The following is a 21,827-nucleotide window of genomic DNA, read 5'->3' on the forward strand; positions in this document are numbered from 1 at the left end:
TTGAATGCTGCTTACACAAGCGCCACTGATATGTACAGTGCATCAGCTCGACAGGCAGTGTTATCTTTACAGTGGCTTGTGTTAGTCTAAAAATAAAACACCTCACATGGCAAACAGAGGTCTTAGACATTATGCAGAGATAAACTAGACAACTTCATCAGTGACAAACATATATCCACCAATCACCTCCAAAAAGGGTTTACTCATTAACCGGCACACATTCCTCAAACTTTAGGTTTACAATGGCAGAAGGAAGCACTGCATGCTCTGATGGCTGATCTCATAGGTGCCCTCTGCCCGCACCACTTAATGTCAAGCAAGAACTCCTGGATCGGACAGTGTTGAAGCTGTCCTTCACTGGCTGCTCACTGTTAAAAAATCTGCCAAAAGAAGGTCATTTTAATTCAGTCTAAATTCAAACCAACTGGAATTCATTTGTTCTCAGATCCAACAGCTGATGTGTTGTGTCCTTAGGTTTCATTAATTCATGGTTTTGTCCATTTCACTCAGATCCTGTTTAAAAAAACAGAAATCTCAATAATTCTTTATTAGTCCCGCAAGGGAAATTTCAGATTAGAATAAATAGAAATAGAAATGTATGCTATGTATGCACACTTTAGGAGCTCTCCACGTCAGTTTGGGTGTTGAGAAGTTACGGATAGAACAAATGAATGCATCTGGACTGAGTTCAGATCAGTGAAATCATTGATAAAAACTGAATAGTTGTGGAGCTCGGAGCTCAGCTGATGTGCTGAATGTCACTGACACCTAGTGGACAAACGGCAGTCACACAGTTTTCACCGGCGCAGGCGTTATTCGTCCGTCTCATTGCCTTAATACAACATTTCCATGCAAATGTCATTATGTTGTGTCGCCTGATGGATGGATGGATGGATCAGTTGTTATGGACAGATTTGTCATTTTTTTCTGCGCACTTTAAGGACTGTATGACAATCTTGGCATAAAAGCATAAAAGCTTAGGCTCAAAGCTCATTACTGACCTTGGAAACATCATCTTTTCAGAGAAGTAGAAAAATCGGCTGCTTGACAGGGGAAAAAAAATTAAATAAAAAAATGAACAGGTTAAATAATTGATTGTGACGTGACTGAAATGAGAAGCACATCAAAGGGGCAAATGTGACGACCAGAGGTCATTTTCAATCTCATCCAAATTGTACTAAACTTTATTCAGCAGACAGTTTTCAGATGATACCTAATAATTAGAGATTTTGTCAGCAACATGACACAAAGAGGTAAAAAAAAAAAAAATAAAAAAAAAAAAATAAAATAAATATATGTGTGTGTGTATGTATGTATACATACACACACACACACACACATATATATATATATATATATATATATATATATATATATATACACACACACACACACACACACACATCTATATATATATATATATATATATACACACACATCTGTCACTAATTGCAGGTGCTTTGGTCAATGAAATACTAAATTATATAATATTTATAGGACAGAGCCTAGAAAATCATGAAAGAAAATGTCAGTGACAAAAGTAAAAGAGGAGCTGCAATATTTGCCTTTGAGTAAAGTACAAGTACCTCAATATTGCACTCAAACACAGTACTTGGGTAATTAATAAATATCCACTACTGTCTCTTACAGTTTCTTTACTATAGAGCACTGACATGTTTATTTTTCCACTGTTTAGCAAACATTAGCATGCTAACACGCTAAACTAAGATGTGCATGTTTTCAGTCTCATTAATCGAATATTTGTCAGGATTTAATAGACATAAAACAAACAGTAGGTTGACAAATGCTGCCAACTGGCACAAGACCGTCCTTTAGCTGACGCTTCACTTGAACTCCCCCCCGAATATTTAGCATTTATACACAGTAAACATTTAATAAACACGCAAACAGTTACAAATGTAAGTAATGTAATGTGATACATGGGCAGTTCTGTGTGTTTATAGAGTACCTAAGTAACATTTTACACCACTTTTGTGTCTTTTTTTGTCAGTCCTATCCGTTAACTACAGACTCCAATTATGGAGGCCCACAGTTAACAAATATACAAACACACATCTGATTATAGTGTGTTTTACATTATACATTACAGAATTTACTAAATGTTTATATACAGCTTAGAAATGATAAATGGGGGGCTGAAAGTAAATGACCACCTGCAGTGTTTGCAGTGGTTTTCTAGTCTGTTATGTTGTCCTCTACCTGCACAGTGAGGCACATCAGTAAGAAATGCAGGACAAAAAATGAGCAAGAGGAGCTTTTTACTGTTTTTATTGTTGCTGGAGGCTCTAATACAATATGAATCATAAGCTTTACAAAATAAAAACAAAACAAAAATACAACAAAAGATTCCCCTCCAAAATGGAAACAGTCAAAGGTTTCCACTGAGACACAAAGACAAACCGTGACCCCCAACAAAGACAGAGTAGGTGAGGAGAGAGAAAGGTTGAGTAAGCAGAACAGAGGGGGAAGCAAACTGTCATGTTATACACAGTGTAGGGGGGGTTGACGACGTGGGTGTAATCACCCGGTGATTATAACAGTCCATCCTCATATTTGATAAGTCTACATTTCCACTCACCGCAGCTCCATGCTCCCACACAGGCTCACACGCATGTGGACAGAGTGGAGTAAAAACCTTCCAACACAAACCGAAGGCCGCCCTCGTGTTCACATCGTTTACATCGCCCAGAAGAATGATATACACGGACAGTAATAATTTTATACAAATATATTGGGGGGTGTCGTAGACAAAAATAGGTGCTAGAAATAAATTTGATGTCCGTAATAATGACAGCCCCGCGGAGCCTACACCGCCTACAGCACGGTCTGTGTCCGTTTCCTCGTCACAGAGGAAGGGCAGGGCCAAAGATCGCTCATTTGAAACGGACCGCGGACACGTCGGCTGTGAGGACATCAGGGATTATTACTACAATGACCCTCACACTGTAAGATTATCATTAACCGTGGTAATACTATCATTATATTCATAATGTGGGTGAGAGGAGACAGAGAGAAAAGAGGGGTGAAGAGAGACAGAGGGAGCGTGAGTGAATGGCTTCATGGCAGATGAGATGCATGATAAACGAAAACCTGACAGAAAAAAAAAACCCAAAAACGAATAAAAAGCTAAGCATTTTCTCCTTTTTTGTTTTTCCACAAATAAACAAGTGCAGCACTGAAACAGGCATGGAGGGAGAGACGTAAAGAAACAGAGAAAAGATGGCAGAGATGAGGCGAGAGAGAGAGTGAGAGAGAGAAGAAAAACAACAGTAGCATCTCTAGCTGTTATGTTTGCGTTTGAGTGCATCCATCAGGTCGACCCTCAGAGCCTCCTGCTTTGACTTGTCAGCCAGAGTCTGAACACTCCTGTGGGAGGAGGGGGGACACAAAGAGAGGAGAGACGGTGATCAGTGTGTGCAAGATCAAATATGAAAACAGCAAGAGGAGGAAGTTTCTCCAGTGAGACAGAGACACACAGTCTGTAAGTTCAGGACATGAACTCTTTAAAAGTATTAGTTATGCAAACATCACAGTTCAAGTCTCCTTCTCTGTGGGGAATGCACGGTGAGAAATATGCATCATCATTGTATAATATACTGCACACATGAAACGTTAATGTCAGGCAAACTAAACCACAAGTTATTTGTTATTATTTGCACTTGACTCGCATGCTTCACCTGCCTACAGGGCCTTTCAGCACTGTTGATCAGCCTTTACACTTTATACTTGTTATACGAGTTGAAATATGAAGTTATTTTAAGATGCATGATGAAACGAAGCAAATATACTCTACAACTGACATCAGGAAGTCTTAAATGAGTTTGCTTTAAATTTAATAACAGCACAGAGGTGAATACTTATGCTGCTCAGATTTTGCTGTTAGTTTTATTTCAGTGCTGAGCTTTCACACACACAATCCTACAGATGTGTTTTCCTTTGATAGGACATGTCCAGAATAAACACACCATTTCAGAAAACCTTATTAGGGCAACAAACCGCAAAAGATCAGGGGTGGTGGCTTTGAATAGTCTGACATGGTTAGTGTGTCACTCCTTCACAGAGATCATCTGTTAGACTGTAGAGATAAACAAAAACCTGCACAACATGCCTGCACAGCTGCTCAACCGTCAACACTCTGGCGAGCATGCAAATGTGTTTATATAGCTTATAGTCTCTCACTGACAGACACACACACATACACACTCGCTCGCTCACAGTCACCTGTGAGCCTGAACTTTCACATGCACTTAAAAATCTGTATGATTTTCTGCTTTACTTTCAGCTCTGGCTTGTTGTAGATAACAATTACATGAACGTCATCCCAACGCACAAGTCAGTACAAGACAAATAACAAGAAACTGCAATATGAAAAGACATGTCTCAAGTAATTTAGCTGCAGTGTCTCAGTTTGTCCAACAGAGGGCGCACACAAGTTTACTTTTCAACTTTAACCAGATCTAAGGGATCTCTATAAAAATCATGTGTTTTGATTTTTTTAATTTCTAAATTTCAATATTGGCATTGGCCTCAAAATCCAGTTTCAATTAGTCTTTACAGAGGACACAGTTTATTATATTAAACTTTTTATTTTAAATAAACAGCCTTTATTCCATCATATGCAAATATAACGACAGTGCCAGTGTATTTATATGCTGTTGCCCACATGTAATGCTAAAGTCTGCTGAGGGCCATCCTACACTATGAAAGTAGTTTTAATGCAACCTGCAACCTGACAGGCACAAATTAAATAATACGAAAAATGTTGTATTCAGTTTCAAAGAAACAAGTTCAAACAACAATATTTGAACTTCGCCTGCTTCATTCCTTTAAGTACCGTCAGACATCCAAGAAGGAGCACCAGACAGAAGACAGAGCGGTGAGGAATGAGCAACATTTTCCCTTTTTTTCCTTCTTTCTACTTATCAATACACAGACACACACATGCACACACACTTCTCCATGCCAAGATGTACCTCTGACCCTAGTCAATGAAGATCTGACGCTGGGTGAGAACCTGCGACAGCTCCTTCTGGAGCTGCCGGTACTTTTGGTTATCAGGCAAAGACTCAATAGATCTGGAGCACAGAGGAGAGGCAGCGGGGGAGGAGAAGTGACAGAGGGATTGACAGGAGGACAGACAGACAGTGAGAAGAATGGCAGCAGAAAAGTGGGATGAAAGGCAATGAAAAGAAGATGGGTAGGAGAGGTTGAAGAGAGGGATGGGGAGGGAGGAGGTGAGGTGAAAACAGGAAAAATGCAACTAAAAAGAGGAGCAGCAAAAGTACAAAATATCAGACAGGAAATTAAAGAAACACACTAGTACAAGCAGGAAAATAGAGTTTCTTCACACCCTGCTGGCTGGAAGTGATGTAAAAGGAGAGAAGACGGTCCAAAACAACAACAAACAACTCATGCAGTCTTACCTTAGGCCGTTGACAATGTCCTTGGTCTTGCCAAAGTAGATTTCATTCAGTGTGGAGCGAATCTTATTCTCCATATCCTGGAACAAACATCAAGATCATCATTTTTTATTTTTAATAAGCCCTGTGCCTCTATCTGCCATTTGAAATGGTGCTTTGCATGTTTGTTACCAGCCAGAGTTTAATTACTACATCCACAACCTGTTTCACACTATTGTCTGAAGTCTTCACAGGCTGACTCCATCTTCTGAAAATATGTTCAGCTAATAATGGCTGCATTGCTAAAGAGCACAACATTAAACATCAGCAGAATCCGGTGTCAGACACCTGCTCTTGAGAAAACACTGCAGTCATTTCACTGCTTTAAATCAGCCGTTAAAAAGCTTAAACGAGCAGAATATCATCTGCATACTGACTTCAACAAGGCGGCCGATGTTGGCGATGTGGGGTGAGGACTCTCCAACTGTCTCATCCTTTTCCATCTGTGAACAGGGGAAACAAATTGAGTTCATGGATGACGACAGACAGGTTGGGCACAGCAGCAGCAGATTTTTCAGCTCAGGTCAACAGTGTACCTGTCTTGTAAGGCTGCCGCCCAGGTTCATGGTACCGGAGCCGGTCTTGGTTGTCTGGAGCCACAGCATGACGGTGGAGGTGAGTTTATAGTGAGCAGTACGACCGCTGGACTTCTCCTGCTCGCAACACAGTCACAACAAGCGATGAGACAATACTCCAAACTAAACTGGAAAGTTTTATGCTGCATCACTGCTTGAAGATTCAAGCATGTCTGACACATCGCTTATGTTTACTTTGCTCATCCTGATGCAGTTACTGAAAGTTCTGAACTGTCAGTGTTTTCACTTATTGCTGCTGGATTATTGAAATCCCCTCTGGCCTTACAGGACAAAACTCAAGAGTTTGACCACTTCATATAAAAAATAGTTCTATTTGTGGTCTTTGTAAGTTCATGTGATTCTATGTTAAGTACTCTATGCTGTCATTGTGGTTTGCCTTGAAAGAGAGATAATGTATCTCAAGAGACATCCTGGTTAAACAAAGGTGAAATAAGTGAAACTAATACTTTAAAATGAACTGCGTTTGCCTTGTTCAATGTTCAGTGATTATTTTAAACGTCTTCTGCTGCCATGATGCATAAATCCAGGATCAAAAAGAAAACAAACAGACTGAGCAGGAGCAAGTTCAAATGTTTCATTTCAGCTGATTCTCACCTGCACCTCCACCACATGGATGGAGTCCCAGCACCCTTTGATCTTCTTGGATCCATCCCCGGCCTTCTTGATGAGAATAACTCCAGCGAAGCCATGATCCAAGTCCCAGAGGTACACGGAGGACACACCACCCTCAAAGTACCTTAAAAACCCAGACATCAGGTCACAAGACGGCAACACTCACTGGTTACTACAAACTGTGCAGTGATAGTGTCACCGGCACTCACAGGTCTCTGTACTGGTCGAAGGCGTTGTTGGCTTCAACCTCGAGTTTCCTCAGGCGAGCTGAAGGCATGGCACCATCCTCAATGGGAGGGTCATATTTATTACTCCACGGGGATCTGATGGATGAAAGAGGGCAACAGAACTGAGTGTGCCACCTTTTTTTGAGGCAATAAACTTATACTTCCTCACCTCTTTTCAGAAATGTGTGCCATTATCCCCAACTTAAATGCTATCCCGTCTCCCCCTCTCTACGATGGCTGGCTTTTCACTCAACCTTCCAGTGTGGGCGTTTGGACGACAAACTGGATTTTAGACTAAGTTGTACAACACATTGTGTGAACTCGTAAACTGTGAGATGATAGTGTCAGCATGCTTTAAAATCCTAATTTTTGTGAACTAGGGTGCAAACTTCATGGACAGAGTTGGACAACAGTTTTGACAGCACCTGACTCTAATGCAAAATAGCAATAAAAATGGGTACAAGTGGATATTTCATATCTTTTACCCAGATAATGTGATTAAGTTTACAGTGCATTAAAAAAAACAGCTAAAACATTGGTTTCAGTCACTGTCTGTGGCCCATTTTCCAACAGCAGGTGAACTGATCTTAATGTAGTTAATATTCCTTTGACTGAAGTGCAGGTATAAACTTCACCTGTAGGAGTCACCGTCTCGGTTGTAATCACAGAGCAGGTAGTCTTTCCCCACCGCCTTGTCCCGAGCAATCTTCAGGGGCTGGTCCACAGAGGAGAGGAGGTCCTCACACAGAGCGGGCACCTGGACGCACACACAGAGAGAAAAGGCTCCGTCCATGAACCTGTTTTCTACAGCAGACACTGACACAGAGGCAGTAAACTTAAGCAAGCATTTGTAACACATCTCAACTCCTCAGACACCTGATCAAAAGGGTTTTGTTTGTCTTGAGATATAAGAACAAGCTTTTTTGTGTGTGTCAGAGTTCCTGTAACAGATGCTAACTTACAAAAAAAAAAACAGAACATGCAGGATTGTGGAGAAACAGACTGGACAGAAACAATAAAAGTAGCCTTGTATTGGAAAGTCTTATTTTAGGTCAAAAATGAACCTAAATTTCTTTCTTGTCTCTCACATTTCACCTTCACTCAATAAGTAGAGGTCACTGAGTGGAGCAGGAATAAAATATCAATGGGAAACATAATATCTAGAGGGTAAGGGGGTACAAATTACTTCTCACAGACTGACTCGGACGCCCCTCTCTATGTCCTCCTACATCAGGGCATAGACACAAAGGAGGCCCTGTTTTCCTGAAAAAGCCCCCACACCCCCGAACTCACCCACACCTGGCAGCTCAGACACAGTGAGACAAGGGAAGGAGGTGGAGGAGTGTGGTAGGGGAGAAAATGGAGAACAGAGAGGAGGAGAGGGCAGAGATGTGGGACAAACAGGAAAGACAGAGGTATTCCAGGTGATTCTGAATTACCAGAGAGAGTCTGAGCAGAGATGGTGGAGCCAAAAAGTGCCTGGCAGCGGGGGTGACTGACAGCTGCGATAATAATCACTAACAACCGGACACAGCGAAATGGGTGAGGAGAGAGCTGATGCCCGGGGGGAGAGAGGTTAAAGGTGAGGGAAGAGGAAGGTGAGCAGGTGGGGGTCTGGCTGGAAACCACAAAACAAGGTGCCATGGAAACACTGGTAAAAGTGTGATGTGATTTGTGTCTGATTTAGCTTAATTTGTCAGCTTTTTTCTCAGCCGGCACTGCTCTGTATAAAAGGTCCACTGAAAGAAACAAATGATTCATTTACAGGCAACATGTGGAGCTGTTGAAGTGTCACACTGAGATTTTAAAAAAGAAAACCCTTCACTTCTAAAATAACTACAACCACAAAAAATGACTGTGATATTAAATGCTGAAAATAGCTCCACTTGCCCAGATGACATAATGATGTGCAGCAACTGTTGCACTTTGCATAATAAGGAACAACAGTGAAACATAGCAAAACCACAGAGGGTGCACGTGTACGTGTGTGTGTGTGTGTGTGTGTGTGTGTGTGTGTGTGTGTGTGTATGGTTTTGCTCACTCACACACACTGCATTTGCAATATATTAGTACAACTGCAGATGAAGGGTTTTAGATTTTATGACTTGATATTTGTCTTGTATTCAGCAAAAATTAACCACAAATTTGATCAAGCACGCATGACCTAAAATGAGAAGTCTATTGTGTAAGGCAGCACCTCAGCTGTTCTTGTCCTGTCCTTTCTAGGCTTTTTTCTTTCTTTCCAAGCAAATTTTGAGACTCAGCCATCACAGAAAAACTTTTTAGCGACTGTTCACAAGTTCCTACTAGACAGCTCTGTCATTTTACATCCACTTACAGTTCTGCTCCACTTAGATTCAAATGTGTTATTGACTCCTGAGGGGTCACCTGTGTTAAAAAGTGCATTACCAACACATTTTGTGTTTCAAATGCCAAAACTATACGAAAAAACAGATTTCTCTGCGCTCTCCTTAAATCTCAGTTTAAGATGTTTATGCACTAGCATGATTCTGTGACATCACAAATAGTCTGGAAGCCAGTTATGCTCCAAAATCCATTTTACATGCACATACAGTGAGCAGGTCTACACTCTGTGTGTGTTTTTACCTGTAAGGAAATCTGACAGGATAAAGAGATAAAAACAGAAACCCACCAGGTCAATGAGGTCACTGAGGTTCTTCTCGATCTGCTGAGGAGGCAGACGCCTCATCAGGTCCAGGGCACAGTCCAGCTGCTGGTCATTCTGAAACACACACAACACCAGCAGAGACAACACTTATTACAGTGGACTGACAGATTAGAGTGAAACACATCAGTTCAATGCTTTCCTCCAGCCACATGCAGTATGTTACTGTACCCTGGTATGTTGCTGAAGGTGTGCTACATTTCAATTAGCAGAATTTGAGCTTGTGTCAAAAACAAACAAACAAAAAAAGTCCTGATTCATCATTGTTAAAGACAAAAAAAAAAAAAAGTATTTTAGCTCCAAAGATAATCAGTATGTTTATAGTCACAAAACGAAAATGAACTGACCACCGCCATCTGTAACACACTGATGTTTTGTACCAAATAACACTATTGGTATAAATTTTTCTTTTTGTGAAGACAGACAATAATGAAAAGGAGATAATTACCCACACAACATTCAGAGCAAATGTTTTTACTAAATGCAGATGACATAATAAAAGGTTGGTGCATAAGTGAGTCGTAATTCTTTTGATATACATACACAAAGTTTGACGAACCCTTCTGTAGTATTAAAAACTGTATGTCACACAGGCTGAGGTCAAATGTTGGTTATCATGATATGATATAATATATTATGATGTATTATAATTGATGATATTTAGCCCAACTTTTGTGCTGGCACAAAAATACCTTTTCAATGAAAGCAAAATTACGGTACTATTATTTTGTGCTGTGCTTCACTGCAACTGAAGTGGAAAGTCAAAACAATATTAATCCTATTTACAAAGTGGATTAATATATAAGTGATTCTTGAAAACAGCTGCTCTCAACAGGTGTTTACACTCTGAGACACGCAGCCATTATAATATAAACTGTTCAGGACCAACAATACTTTACACTCCATCAGCTGAATTTAATTGATCGATATTGTTCGGTTAAAAAAGTTTTGGGTGATTTGAGCCCAACTTAGCAAGATTTTACAGGCCAACCACATCTCTAATCTGCTGCTGACAAGTTCATTTGAACTAAAGTAAAATATTCATGCTGAGAGAACAGGGATCTCTACAGCGTTCCTGAGGTTCAAGCTGTTTTATCTGAACATAACATGTGGCTTAAGCAGTCTGTTAGTCAAATCAAGTAGGTGTCTTCCAAAGTTACAGCTTTTTTACTACAAATTTCCTCTTTGTGTTACAATCACCATCTAATGGAGAAAGCAGAACTTTCAAACTTGAATTGGCTCAGTAGTTTGAAAGCAGGCCCAGTTTGTAGGCATTGGATCAGGACTCACTACTGGCATGCTCTCTATAAAAAAAATAATCCTTCATGTCTCCAAAACAGCACAATGATAACGGCTTGCCACATTCTGTATGAGAGCATGAGAGGAGTTGCTGTGCAGGAAATATTCACACCCTTGCAGGCAAACTGTGCTCACTGTTACAGACGCAACATTTCCAGCTCAACAGACTGAACAGCACTCATGATTTGTCATGTGAGAATCTGAAGAGCAAAAAAAATCTGGATCTTGAAGATGAGAGAGTAATCGGACCCCAAAAAGTCAAATGTCTGAACAAACTGAATCAAAACATACACAAAACTGTCAGACATGTGGCACGTCTGACTGCATCCATCAGTGACGTCAGTGCAGACATCGTCCATCAGCTGTCAAAGGAAGTGCTTCACTTGGCTGTAGCAGTGTGACGCACATCATATAACACCAGGGCTGGCACACTGGGTAGCAGATATGACACTGAATCGCTATCAGCTGATCATCAAACAGCCGCAGGTAATGTGGTAGGGTGGCATTTTTGGTAAGGATGAGTTGTACTGAGGTGAACTACAAATGGGTAAATGTCAGGCGCAACACAACCATCATTCAGGCCAAGCTTTGAGTTTATCAGTGGATAGGTTTTACATGTTAGCAGTGAAGACAATAAAGCACCTCATTCATTTAGAGTCATCACCATAATGCAGTGATGGTCCACTGGAGGCCTAAGGGCTGCATCCATCCTGCAGAATAACAATGAATTCAGAAAATTCCTCATCTAAAGTTACTAAAAAGTAGAGGAGGTCTCAGGTCTCAGTCCGCCCTGAGAGTGATCAAAAATTAATTTACAAAACCCTGGCAGTGAGTCAAAAAATCGAGAATTCATAATTCACTCGTCCTACAGAGTTGGATTCTTCTCCAAGTCCATCTTCCCTACTCATGGACCCACCATCGCGCTGTTTGGCTCTCAGGCTGGACATTCACTGAGTATTTTTGTTTGCTTGCTGGGATCCTGAAGTTTTTTTTTGTTGAGATAAGGACTCACTGATAGCTGAACTGTGGGTTTTGTATTGAGCACTGACTGCCTCCTTTATGGAGGTCTGCGAGCATTTTCTACTTAAGTATCTCTTCATGTTTTTAGGAGTCTATTCACACTGATATACGCACATAAACATAACATTAGTTTTCTATTAAATTGGTCAATAATGAGCTAATTAGGCCTAAATAATTTTTCATCTGAAACATTAACCAGCTCCTAAATTGCAGATACAGACTGAGCCTAATTTTTTCTAGTCCACAGTTTCTTCAACTAGTGTAAATGTAGTTATACGAATGTGTGAGTCAGATATAAATATGGCCGAACTGTCTGAGCCTTGTCTGCCTCAGTTCCAGGCTGGCCCAGCCACAAGAGATGTAATGTTAATGAATCGATGAATTGATTAAATGTTATTTTGTTTTGCCAATGATTCTGGAGCTCTGACCTTGAATGAAAATCAGATGCGGTCTTTGGAGTAAAAAGGTTGGTGACCGCTGCTGTAAACTTCGTGTTTTGTATTAATTCACCAAAAACTGCAAAGTCATCACAGTCTACAACCATTAATCGCAAAGTCAATACAGCCTGAGACCAACTGAAGCCAGTTCCTTTTTTGAGTTGTTTACTGAGGCTTATTTTGTTATGTGCTTAGCCAGTCAACATACGTTTGCTATGTGGTCAGTGTTTCCATTAAACCACAGCTTGTGAAGAAGCAGGCCCGGGCTTTTGACCCCTGCAGATGAACATTCCTGTATGCTGCATCCAGAAGGTAACATTCCTTACAAGAAAAGCATTTTCCTGTGATGGTCTCTCTGCTGTGCAGCAGTTTTAGGATAAATGAAATGTGAAATATTCATTTTCTTGAAGCAGGCAAGTCAATTGGACTTAATTAAGAACTTCTTCATAATGACAGCCATAGGAGACACTGAACAGCAGGACTATGTAGCCTTCCACAAAGGGATTTCTCGCCCTTAAATATGCAGTGAGCGGCAGGCTATTAGTGAGTAGAGGAGGACAGACCAGCCACAACATGAAACTCTGGGGAATGTGTGGGAAGATGTAGGTAGGTGTGTGTAACAGTGGAGGGACAAAACCAGTTTCAGCTAACCCTTAGAGATAACTAGGAAATAAGTGCCACAACTATTTTAATCTGAGCATTATCAGATAGTGCCACAAGTCACAATACACTGGCTTTGGTCCTACTGAAATACAATCCCAAACAACCCTGGCATGATAAATGCACTAATGTCTACCATTACAAGCAAACATGCTTATGAAGACATATGAAGAACAGTTTGCAATGCTCATTCAAAACCACCTGGAAAAAGGACACATTTACATTGGGAATTATTTTGAATTGCTTGCATCAATATCAACATCAGCACAGTTCAGATGTCAACAAAACCATCCACCTTGGCTTATCCATGAAGTGCATAAGCCTAACAGAGGAAACTCATGCAGCGGCTGGCTGCAAAGGACAATGGCATGTTACAAAGTAGAGAACTCTCTGTCCATAAACATTTTCCTTAAGGGCGACGACCCTGAACATGACATAAGTTTCTAGTCAATGTCTCCCAGGCCACTTCCCCTCCTCCAAGTTGCTTTCTGCCGGTTTTAAAAAATCTCTCAGCTGATGAATCAGTCTGCTCCATCAGACACCTGCGCTCCTTGACACCATGTTTAACAGCGCTCCTGTCTCCAAGTAAACACTCGCTCAGACCAACAACCTCCAGGGTCAGCAGGATGGATGAGGTGAGGCCGAGGAGAGTGGGTGACTGTGGACACAAACCAGCTGCTCTTCCCAACTCAGGCATACAACAATTTAGGTCATGTGAAAACACTACAAAAACACACTTCTACAGTGTGAAAGCACACGATGGTGCTCAATTATGCTAGAATAGCTGGAGTCAAATAATAGACTTCATTGAGCACAAATATATGACAAATACAGCGACGTTACTGTCATATAAGATGAAGGGGTAGCAAAATGTTCAAAAATAAGTGATAAGTAAACAATAATTGCGGTACAATTTGTGTTGACTGTCAGAGCTGAACATTTTCAAGGGACAACATAAAGTCTTGGTCAGACTCGCAAGGCAGGAAAAACTTAGCAGAGGAGGCTGACAGCTTGTCATGGTTGGGAATAGGAGGAGCAAGTAGTCTTATTTTAGCTACAGGCAACCCGGCGCTTGACTATTTTAGCCAGTGTGTGCGTGTGAAGTGCACGACTGGAGGGCAGTGTGAGTGTGTGCGTATGTGTGTGAGTGTGAACGTTACATTAGCGAACCCCACTAATACTATTCACGAACTTGTGTCAAATCCAAAACATCCTGTGCTAACTTTGTGCCTACGGGGCATCTCGCATAGCTAACTGCTAGCTACTAGCTGCCTAGCTGTAAGAAAACAGCTGCTAGCTTAGCTACGAAGCTAATTCATTCGTATCCGGTACGCACAAGTTTTTGCGCACAGTGCAAGTTAGATATGCATCGGTGATTTATACACTTGGATCCCCTGCTGCTCTCAGGTTACCACCCAGCTCCTCCAGCTAGCGTTAGCCTAGCTTAGCAACCCTAGCCGTTAACGCTTAGTTAGCAGTAGCCAGCAGCCCCACCAAAACCTTCTTACCCCGTCCCCATCTCTCCCACCAGCTCTACCGCGGCCCTTACCATGTCTGCGGCGGTCTGTGGCGGTCTCAGCGGGGCAGGGGAGAACGATTTCACCGATGACTGTACACCTTGGCCTTACTGTGGTTTAACGAGTCGCTCCTCTCGGCTCTTGTTGATGTTTTTTGTCAGTAAAGATGTTTTGTTCGCCTCTCCCTCACTGAACCCAGCCCTGTCAGCGAAATTCACTTCCTCAACCGGGCTACAGGAAGGAGGCTGCAGTCAGAAAACAGGCCCCAGTTGCATGTCCGGGTCACTCCGGGCTTTCTCTGCAGCAGCCAATAGCGAAGGAGCAAGAACGGCATTGCCAAGTATGGAAAGAGAGGAGTGGTGCAGTAAATATGCAGGCGGAGAGGGCAGTACACAAAAAAATACACTGATGGAGCGATTAAAAAAAAAAAAAAAAAAAGCTCTGCTTGACCAGAGATTACTGGAAACTGCTATAAATGTGTTACAGCCCATGAAACAAAAACCAACGAAGTGCCGCCTGCTTCTTTCATAAACATTTTTATAATGTCAGAAATCAAGCAAATCAAAATAATTTCTTTTATATGGGTTTTTAATAGTCACCAATTACCGTATACCATATTCAAATTGACGTCTGTGCACATCCTTTTTATGCATACGACTCCTCTGACATTTCTTCTGTGGTAAGTGTTGTTATCATTCTTTAATCAAATATTAATCAAATCATCACAATAATGAAGCTGTTCTGACGAAATGTTAATTCTGAAAATCTCAGTCAATGTCGCAAAAATATAGCAGGCTGTTCACTTGTTACAAGTTGTTTGTTGTAACATTCAAATGTTACTGGGTCACTATTATTTGCATTTTTGTTGTATATTTTTTATTGTGGCTAATACTGGCAATGTCCCTAATCAAGATGCTTTTATTATGAGCCTTCCTTAAATTTACTTTTGCTGTTTCTTTGCTCAGTTGAATGGACTGTATAATAGTCCCTTATTTGCATTATAGAAATGCGAGAAAGATGCAAGTATACAAGTTGCAAAGATGTGGTAAATGTTTTTAAGATATAGTTATGAGCGTTAATGGTAAGCTGCATGGGGAGCGCTGGTAGATTTGGCGACACCTGTGGTGACTGGTGGTCCATTAATGCAATTTTTGATATTAAAACTGAATGAAATGAGACCCTGTAATGTAAAAGAATGTGTAGTACTGTTGATAAACAGTGTGTAAACAACATCCAACGCTCCTGCCTGCCCTTAAGCTAATTGTTTTGGGTTGCTGATATTCTGACAGTTTAAGGAGCTCCCTCATTATGAATTACCACTTTAGTGACAGTCTCCTGCAGACCAAGGTTTTTAATGTTTAACAGCTGTTCATTACATATGAGTCATTCTTCCCGATACATTTTAGGGGGCATGTTTATATATTGTAAAGGTAATTCTTCTCTATACCCATTAGTTTAGGTTAATGCTTTTACTGTGGCTGTAGCTGCCATATCACAGTGGCTAACTGTTGTGAAGTACTGTATGTCATAACAAACATGTGACTCATGCATGTGTACTTCCATGTATTTATTTTTGATTATTTATAAATATTTCCAATTTATTTCTCAACATCTCAAAATCAAAGCTGTCATGACATTGCACAAATGCGCTTTCTGCCCTGAAGCTGCGCGTGCAGCCTGGATTGTTTGTAAATGGGAAACCTGCCGGTAAACCTCACCAACATCTGTATATTATTGATTGTGTGTGGGAAGCAGCAGTTTAGCTTCCAGTATCTAGTGTGCTGGAAGTTCAGAAGAGGAGGAGAAAAGCTTCAGCAACAGTCCCAAAAATGATTAGTGTTACTATGAACAAATCAAGTGAGAAATTAGATATCTCTTGGACTAAAAGAAGGTGAGACCCATTTTTATTCCCAAAACATTCCTAGATTGTGTTCCAGCCAAAACATATTCTAAGAAAGAAAGTTAGTATTCTCAAACAAACTACACTGCCTGTGTTAAACATTAAACAGGAACTGCCAGTCATCTGCTCCGTAGCTGATGTGCAACACTTCTGTATGCATGCATCATTTCCTGTGTGTATACTATACATATGGGAGGGATGGGGTGGCACTTCCACCAGCGATGAAAACTATCAAGATGCTGTAATATACAGGGTGACCTTTATCAGATAAAAATATATTGAATATTGTCAGATATATTGGATAGTCTACTGAAATGACAGCAAGGAAAGTTATCAAAAATATTTTTAAATAGGATATCTAAAATATTAACACATTAAAAATAATGTCACGTGCTTATTTAAGGTCTACAGTAGAATTTCAGATTTCTATAATGAAGCTTTCTGAACAGGAAGGTAACAAATCAAGTTGTATGTCCTCACATATCTTATTGATTTATAAGATAAGATTCTGGAACTTGTGAGTGAAGGAGCGCAGTGGCGGAGGTGCGGTGACTTCGTGTGACTTTACATTTCTCTCGCGAGATTTTGTGGACTTTCTTGACAGTTGCAAACATGGCGGACGAACATGGACGGAGATGGGACCGGTGTCTTGCTGATACAGCCGTGAAAACAGGTTAAAGTCTTTTCATACGTGAAATGTAATTAACCTAACGCTGTCATTAAGCATGCTGTAGTATATTACACATGGTTAATAAGCTGCGCCACAGGTCAAGGTTGCAGTTTAGGTCCTTTTCTGCCGGACATTTGTGTGACCATGTCCGGACAGTTTACTGAGGTCAACTTTAAACTTGTCCGCTGAATGGGTAAAACTAACGTTACCTGTTTTGATAGTTGCAAGGACATTGTGATTAAAGAAGACCAAATGGGACACAAGTTGGAGTGTGTGATTTGGTTTACAGACTGGACAGTTCTTGGTCAAAGTCACAGTGGTGGAGTAACAGTATGGAGGGTGTACGTGCGTTACAGCGATAAAGGAGATTTCTGTCTACTTCAAGCCTGAAACTGATTTTCCTGATTCCCAGGCTCTCATCTCGCCCCCTCCTCTCTCGATTACGCACAGCTTAACTCAACATTTTACAGTTAAATACCAGCAAGGAGCATAACAATCCTGCTCTGGTGTTGATGTTTTCTAGTCCTTAAAACTGAAGCATGTCTTAAAGGGCTTTGCAAATGTAAACATACAGGGAACAAAACAACAGAAGCACCTGATCTGTTGAGACTTTCACACCACATCCACACTAAGATAAAACTCAGGGCACTCTCAGACCAAATGAGCATAAAAAGAGGATTTAATCCTGTTTTATCAATGTAAATACAGAATAATGACAACAGCTGTGCTGTGTGATCAGCTGTGTGATTGTCTTACAGGAAATAGCTTTAAACCAGTGTTGTCTACTTGTGACCAGAGTTCCTACTTGTTAAAGCACTCCTCCATTTCTATTTTACTTAATATGATGTTACGATTTCTGTGTCCTTTCTACTTATAACCATCAGTCTTTGCAACAGTTCATGCAGCAACTGGGAAGTAAAAATAAAATATTGACCTATAAAATCTGAAGTACCTTCATGGGTTTTGATCCAGGAACGAATGAACATTAGATCATTCTAATCAAAATTATTTACCCAAAAGTAACCTAAGAAATTAGCATGGCAAGAAGTGGAGAAACATCCTACAAAGCCGATCAACAAATAAAGGCTACATTTACAACTATATTTGAGATATTTTGCCTAATGTGGCCTATCAGCAGCCACAAAAGAGTCTGTCTTCTGTCTGTTGCCTTTTCATTGTTCTACAGTCACCTCACAATGAAAATAGCAAACATATAACAACATTTAGTTTAATTTCAATTTAATATTCATTAATTTTATGACAAACAATTCACAAGAGGCATGTTGCAATTTACTGCCTAAACCATCTGTTAAGTACCAATATAAACAGGGATTTTTCTTCTATAATATTCTAATCAATCAATGTTTTGTTTTTCCTCTGGTGGCTCTGGCCTTCAGTCAGTCAGTCAGTCAGATCTGATCAAACAACGCTGCCTTACAGTGTTTGGCAGATCACCACAGGGTCTTTATGCAGGAGTTTATCTGTGGTATTGTGTTGGTCCGGCGCTCAAAAACTTCGACTAGAAAACAGTCTGTCCCAAAAGACACTTAATGTTGTCAGCTTCGACACAGTACAATATGTTTCTTGCTGGGAGGAAAAACATCTGCATTGTGGCATTTCTTTGAGCTCACTCTGTGTAGTGAACTGCCAGCTGTGCCATGGCGTCTGTAGTCGCCACAGAAACAGAAAGGGGGGGGGTTAACTTTCTATGGTCAGTCAGGAAGATATTGTTTTGCCTCTTTTGTGTGGCATTTTGTAATGATTCCTTTCTTTTTAATTTAAAAGAAAAAAAAAGGCACATTTTTATAATTACCCTAATACAAGACAACCACATAAGAGGTCGCTATCCTGTGGTGCCTCTACACTGCATTTTATATGAAATGCCACAGATTCAGATTATGCTGTAAGAGTTAAATCCACCTTCTTGCAACAAGTTGCATTGCATTGATGGTCAGGAGGAGACAATTAACAATATCCTCTTCATAACAGGAAACAGCAGTGTTACTGGAAAAATGGTATTTTATTTGAGGAAGTAGTAAACAGTATTGCAGTGTGACAGAGCAGTAATAGTTTTCACTGCAGTCTCCTTTGTTTCTGTTAATCAGTTGATATTTGAAGCCTTCAGTGCAACAGAAGCAATGTGGCTCTGATGGAACAAGCTAGAAATGACTGCAGCCAACATTATTCTGAGGGCACCATGAATATGCGTACCAAATTTAATGGCAATCCATTCTGTAGTTGTTGAGACATTCTCTAAAACCCTCAAATGTCAACATAATGGTAGCACTTGAGGAAAAGTTGAAAATCAAAGTCAGTAGGATTCATCCTCTGGGGACCATGAATGTGTGTATAAAACGTCATGGAAATCCATCCAGTAGATGTTGAAATAGATCCCTCAGGACCAAAGTGGTGGACAGAGTGACTGCCATCACAAGAACCATTCCTCCAGCATGGCTGCACAATTACAAGAGAAGCATTTATATTACTTGACAGTGATGACTGTCACCAGTCATGTCCTGTAGATCATTTCTTTCCGTGTGTCCTCCTCAGTGCTGTCACAGTCATTTTAAATTTGCAATGTTGCGCAAAATCCGCACCACAGTTTTACAACTCAAGCTGTATTTTTAATTAAATTCACAAAATGACTGTGATTGAAAATGATTGCCTTTATTGATGCCATTTCTAGAAAATACTTGAAATAATGAACAAATGAATAACAATACATTTAACCAGCTCTGGACTTTATTTTCTGGCAAAACCTACTGTGTATTTTCTGGCCTGCGGGTTAAACACTATATTTCATTCTACTCCAGCACAAATGTTTTTGTTATAATCCATCCCCTTTGGAGATGTCCAGACAAAGAGAATGGATGCCAAAATGAGATGTTAATCTGCCCTCATATTTTGCCAGTGCTTTTGCTGTATTACTGTCAGTGGAAAATCAGAGGCTTCAGAAATGCTCTGGCTGAAGAGCAAAGAAAGACTGGGGGAGGACCTTAAATTTAACTAAGTCTGTGCTTGAAATGAACACAGAGGACAATGATTTGTTGTTGATCTGTACTGATAATGAGGGTGTCCGGGATCTTTTGTGGTCTTGTTTGACATTTGTAAGTTGTGCAATAGAGAACAGTCTGAGGGTTCTGGTTCAGGCAGATCGGTCATGCTGCATAGCTCCCTGAATCCAATTAAGAGTCGGAGGGGCCCAAATGGCTGTTTTTATGTGTTTTCTGTGTTGGCTGGCCTGCTGTTGGGTGTGGCGTGGCCTGCAGCGAGGTGAAGTTAAGCACACAAACACATTCCTCATCAAGATCCTGCTCTGGTCTGAATGCTTCCAACAGCTCAGCCAACTTTTATGCCAGTGACCAACCTTCAGCTTGACTGGGTCATGACATCGCTTACCTGCATATGTATGCACTCTTTGACCCGTCACCTCTCCTGCCCTCTGCCTCATGGACACTGTCGTTGCTCCTTTTAGCTCATTCCCCCCCTCTCTTGCACCCCTTTCATTGTTTTCTTTCTTTCTTGGAAGGCTTTCTGCTTTTTCTCCCCCTCTCTTTTTCTAATGAGCAGCGTCTTGCTAACTTACGCTATTTACCAACTCTTGCATCAAACATAATAGCGGCACCCCACTGACCTCATTAGAACAGATTTACATCTATGCTAGCCAGTTTCTGTACTGGATCAAACATGATCACATTGCGTCAGCGCTTAAGTCAAGCCATTTGAATGTGTACTTTAATCACGTCACTCATACTTTCTTTCTTTTCCTTGTTGTAGTAACTGGCCTCAGTGTGGGCATTGTGTTCTCCGTCCTCTTCTTCAAACGTAAGTGCTCGTTTTTAAGGCAAATGCGGGATTTTTTTTGTAAGCACATATCTGAAAATGTTTTTCTGCCCCAGGTCGCACATGGCCTGTCTCACTTGGTTCAGGTTTGGGACTTGGCATGGGATTGGCCAACTGCCAGCATGACTTGAGGTCACCATATGTGATTCATGGCCGCATGGTTAAGGTGAGTCGAGGGGGTAAAATGTATTGGCTGTCAGAGGTTTTGGACCTACTAACACATCACGCTACATGATTTTTATCTGTGCTCATGTACAGGACCAGTAGTGAAGGACTAAAGATGAGGACGATTTGCCATGAAGCTTCTCATCCACTTTTCTGTCACCCTTGTTTGCTCATTTCTGTCCTGGCACTAATATCCAACGATGCCCGCATTGTGTTTATCAAAGAGCAGTCAGTGTATATTTAATAAAGTAATTATGTCAAACTGTCTTTCTCCGTTTTTCTGTGTGCATGTTAGAAAAGAATGAAATGTGGTTTTGGGGGTGGGAGGTAATTTTGTGTGTTAATGAGCTGGGAGACTCGAACTCCTGCTGTTTTGGAATGAGGGCCAGGTTCAGCATCTGCGGCCCTGTTAGAGAGTGGGAGGAAGAAAAGTTGCACAGAATGATGGAGTAAGGAAAATAAGGTTTGTGGGAGACTAATACTTGTGTTGAAACAGACTTTGAAAGAAGCAAAGTTATGTTTGCATGCATTAGTTTGACATGAACTTTGTCTTATACGCTGTATTAACAACCACATCTACTGCATGTGGGTTTCTCTGAATACCATGAATGGGTAGATTCCTTTCTGTAGACAGAGACATTACCCAGTCTGATCTCCACTCATGCTAGACCAAGCATTTGCACAGCATTTCATGGTTTTTAGTCCTGTTTTAAAT

General features: G+C 40.8%; 2 protein-coding genes across 3 annotated transcripts; one reads left to right on the plus strand and one right to left on the minus strand.

Annotated features, from left to right (window-relative positions):
* Window positions 1-2,273: 2,273 nt before the first annotated feature.
* capzb (capping actin protein of muscle Z-line subunit beta) lies at window positions 2,274-14,836 on the minus strand. 2 transcript variants are annotated; one of them, XM_076757933.1, is made up of 10 exons: window positions 14,567-14,836; window positions 9,569-9,658; window positions 7,551-7,672; window positions 6,898-7,011; window positions 6,671-6,812; window positions 6,017-6,133; window positions 5,858-5,923; window positions 5,445-5,521; window positions 4,995-5,096; window positions 2,274-3,387 (listed from the first exon to the last, which is right to left on the minus strand). In XM_076757933.1, exons 1-9 carry the CDS (start codon window positions 14,567-14,569, stop codon window positions 5,003-5,005), a joined length of 825 nt encoding a protein of 274 aa, XP_076614048.1. In that variant the 5' UTR covers window positions 14,570-14,836; the 3' UTR covers window positions 2,274-3,387; window positions 4,995-5,002. The 2 variants fall into 2 exon arrangements, with proteins under 2 accessions (XP_076614048.1, XP_076614038.1); XM_076757923.1 differs by lacking the exon at window positions 4,995-5,096.
* A 2,191-nt stretch (window positions 14,837-17,027) lies between these two features.
* Window positions 17,028-21,374, plus strand: LOC143339166 (MICOS complex subunit Mic10-like). The gene is made up of 4 exons (XM_076760251.1): window positions 17,028-17,107; window positions 20,882-20,929; window positions 21,004-21,113; window positions 21,206-21,374. Exons 1-4 carry the CDS (start codon window positions 17,047-17,049, stop codon window positions 21,212-21,214), a joined length of 228 nt encoding a protein of 75 aa, XP_076616366.1. The 5' UTR covers window positions 17,028-17,046; the 3' UTR covers window positions 21,215-21,374.
* Window positions 21,375-21,827: the final 453 nt, after the last annotated feature.

The sequence above is a fragment of the Chaetodon auriga genome, chromosome 2 (assembly GCF_051107435.1).
Source record: "Chaetodon auriga isolate fChaAug3 chromosome 2, fChaAug3.hap1, whole genome shotgun sequence".
NCBI classification, from domain to species: domain Eukaryota; kingdom Metazoa; phylum Chordata; class Actinopteri; order Chaetodontiformes; family Chaetodontidae; genus Chaetodon; species Chaetodon auriga.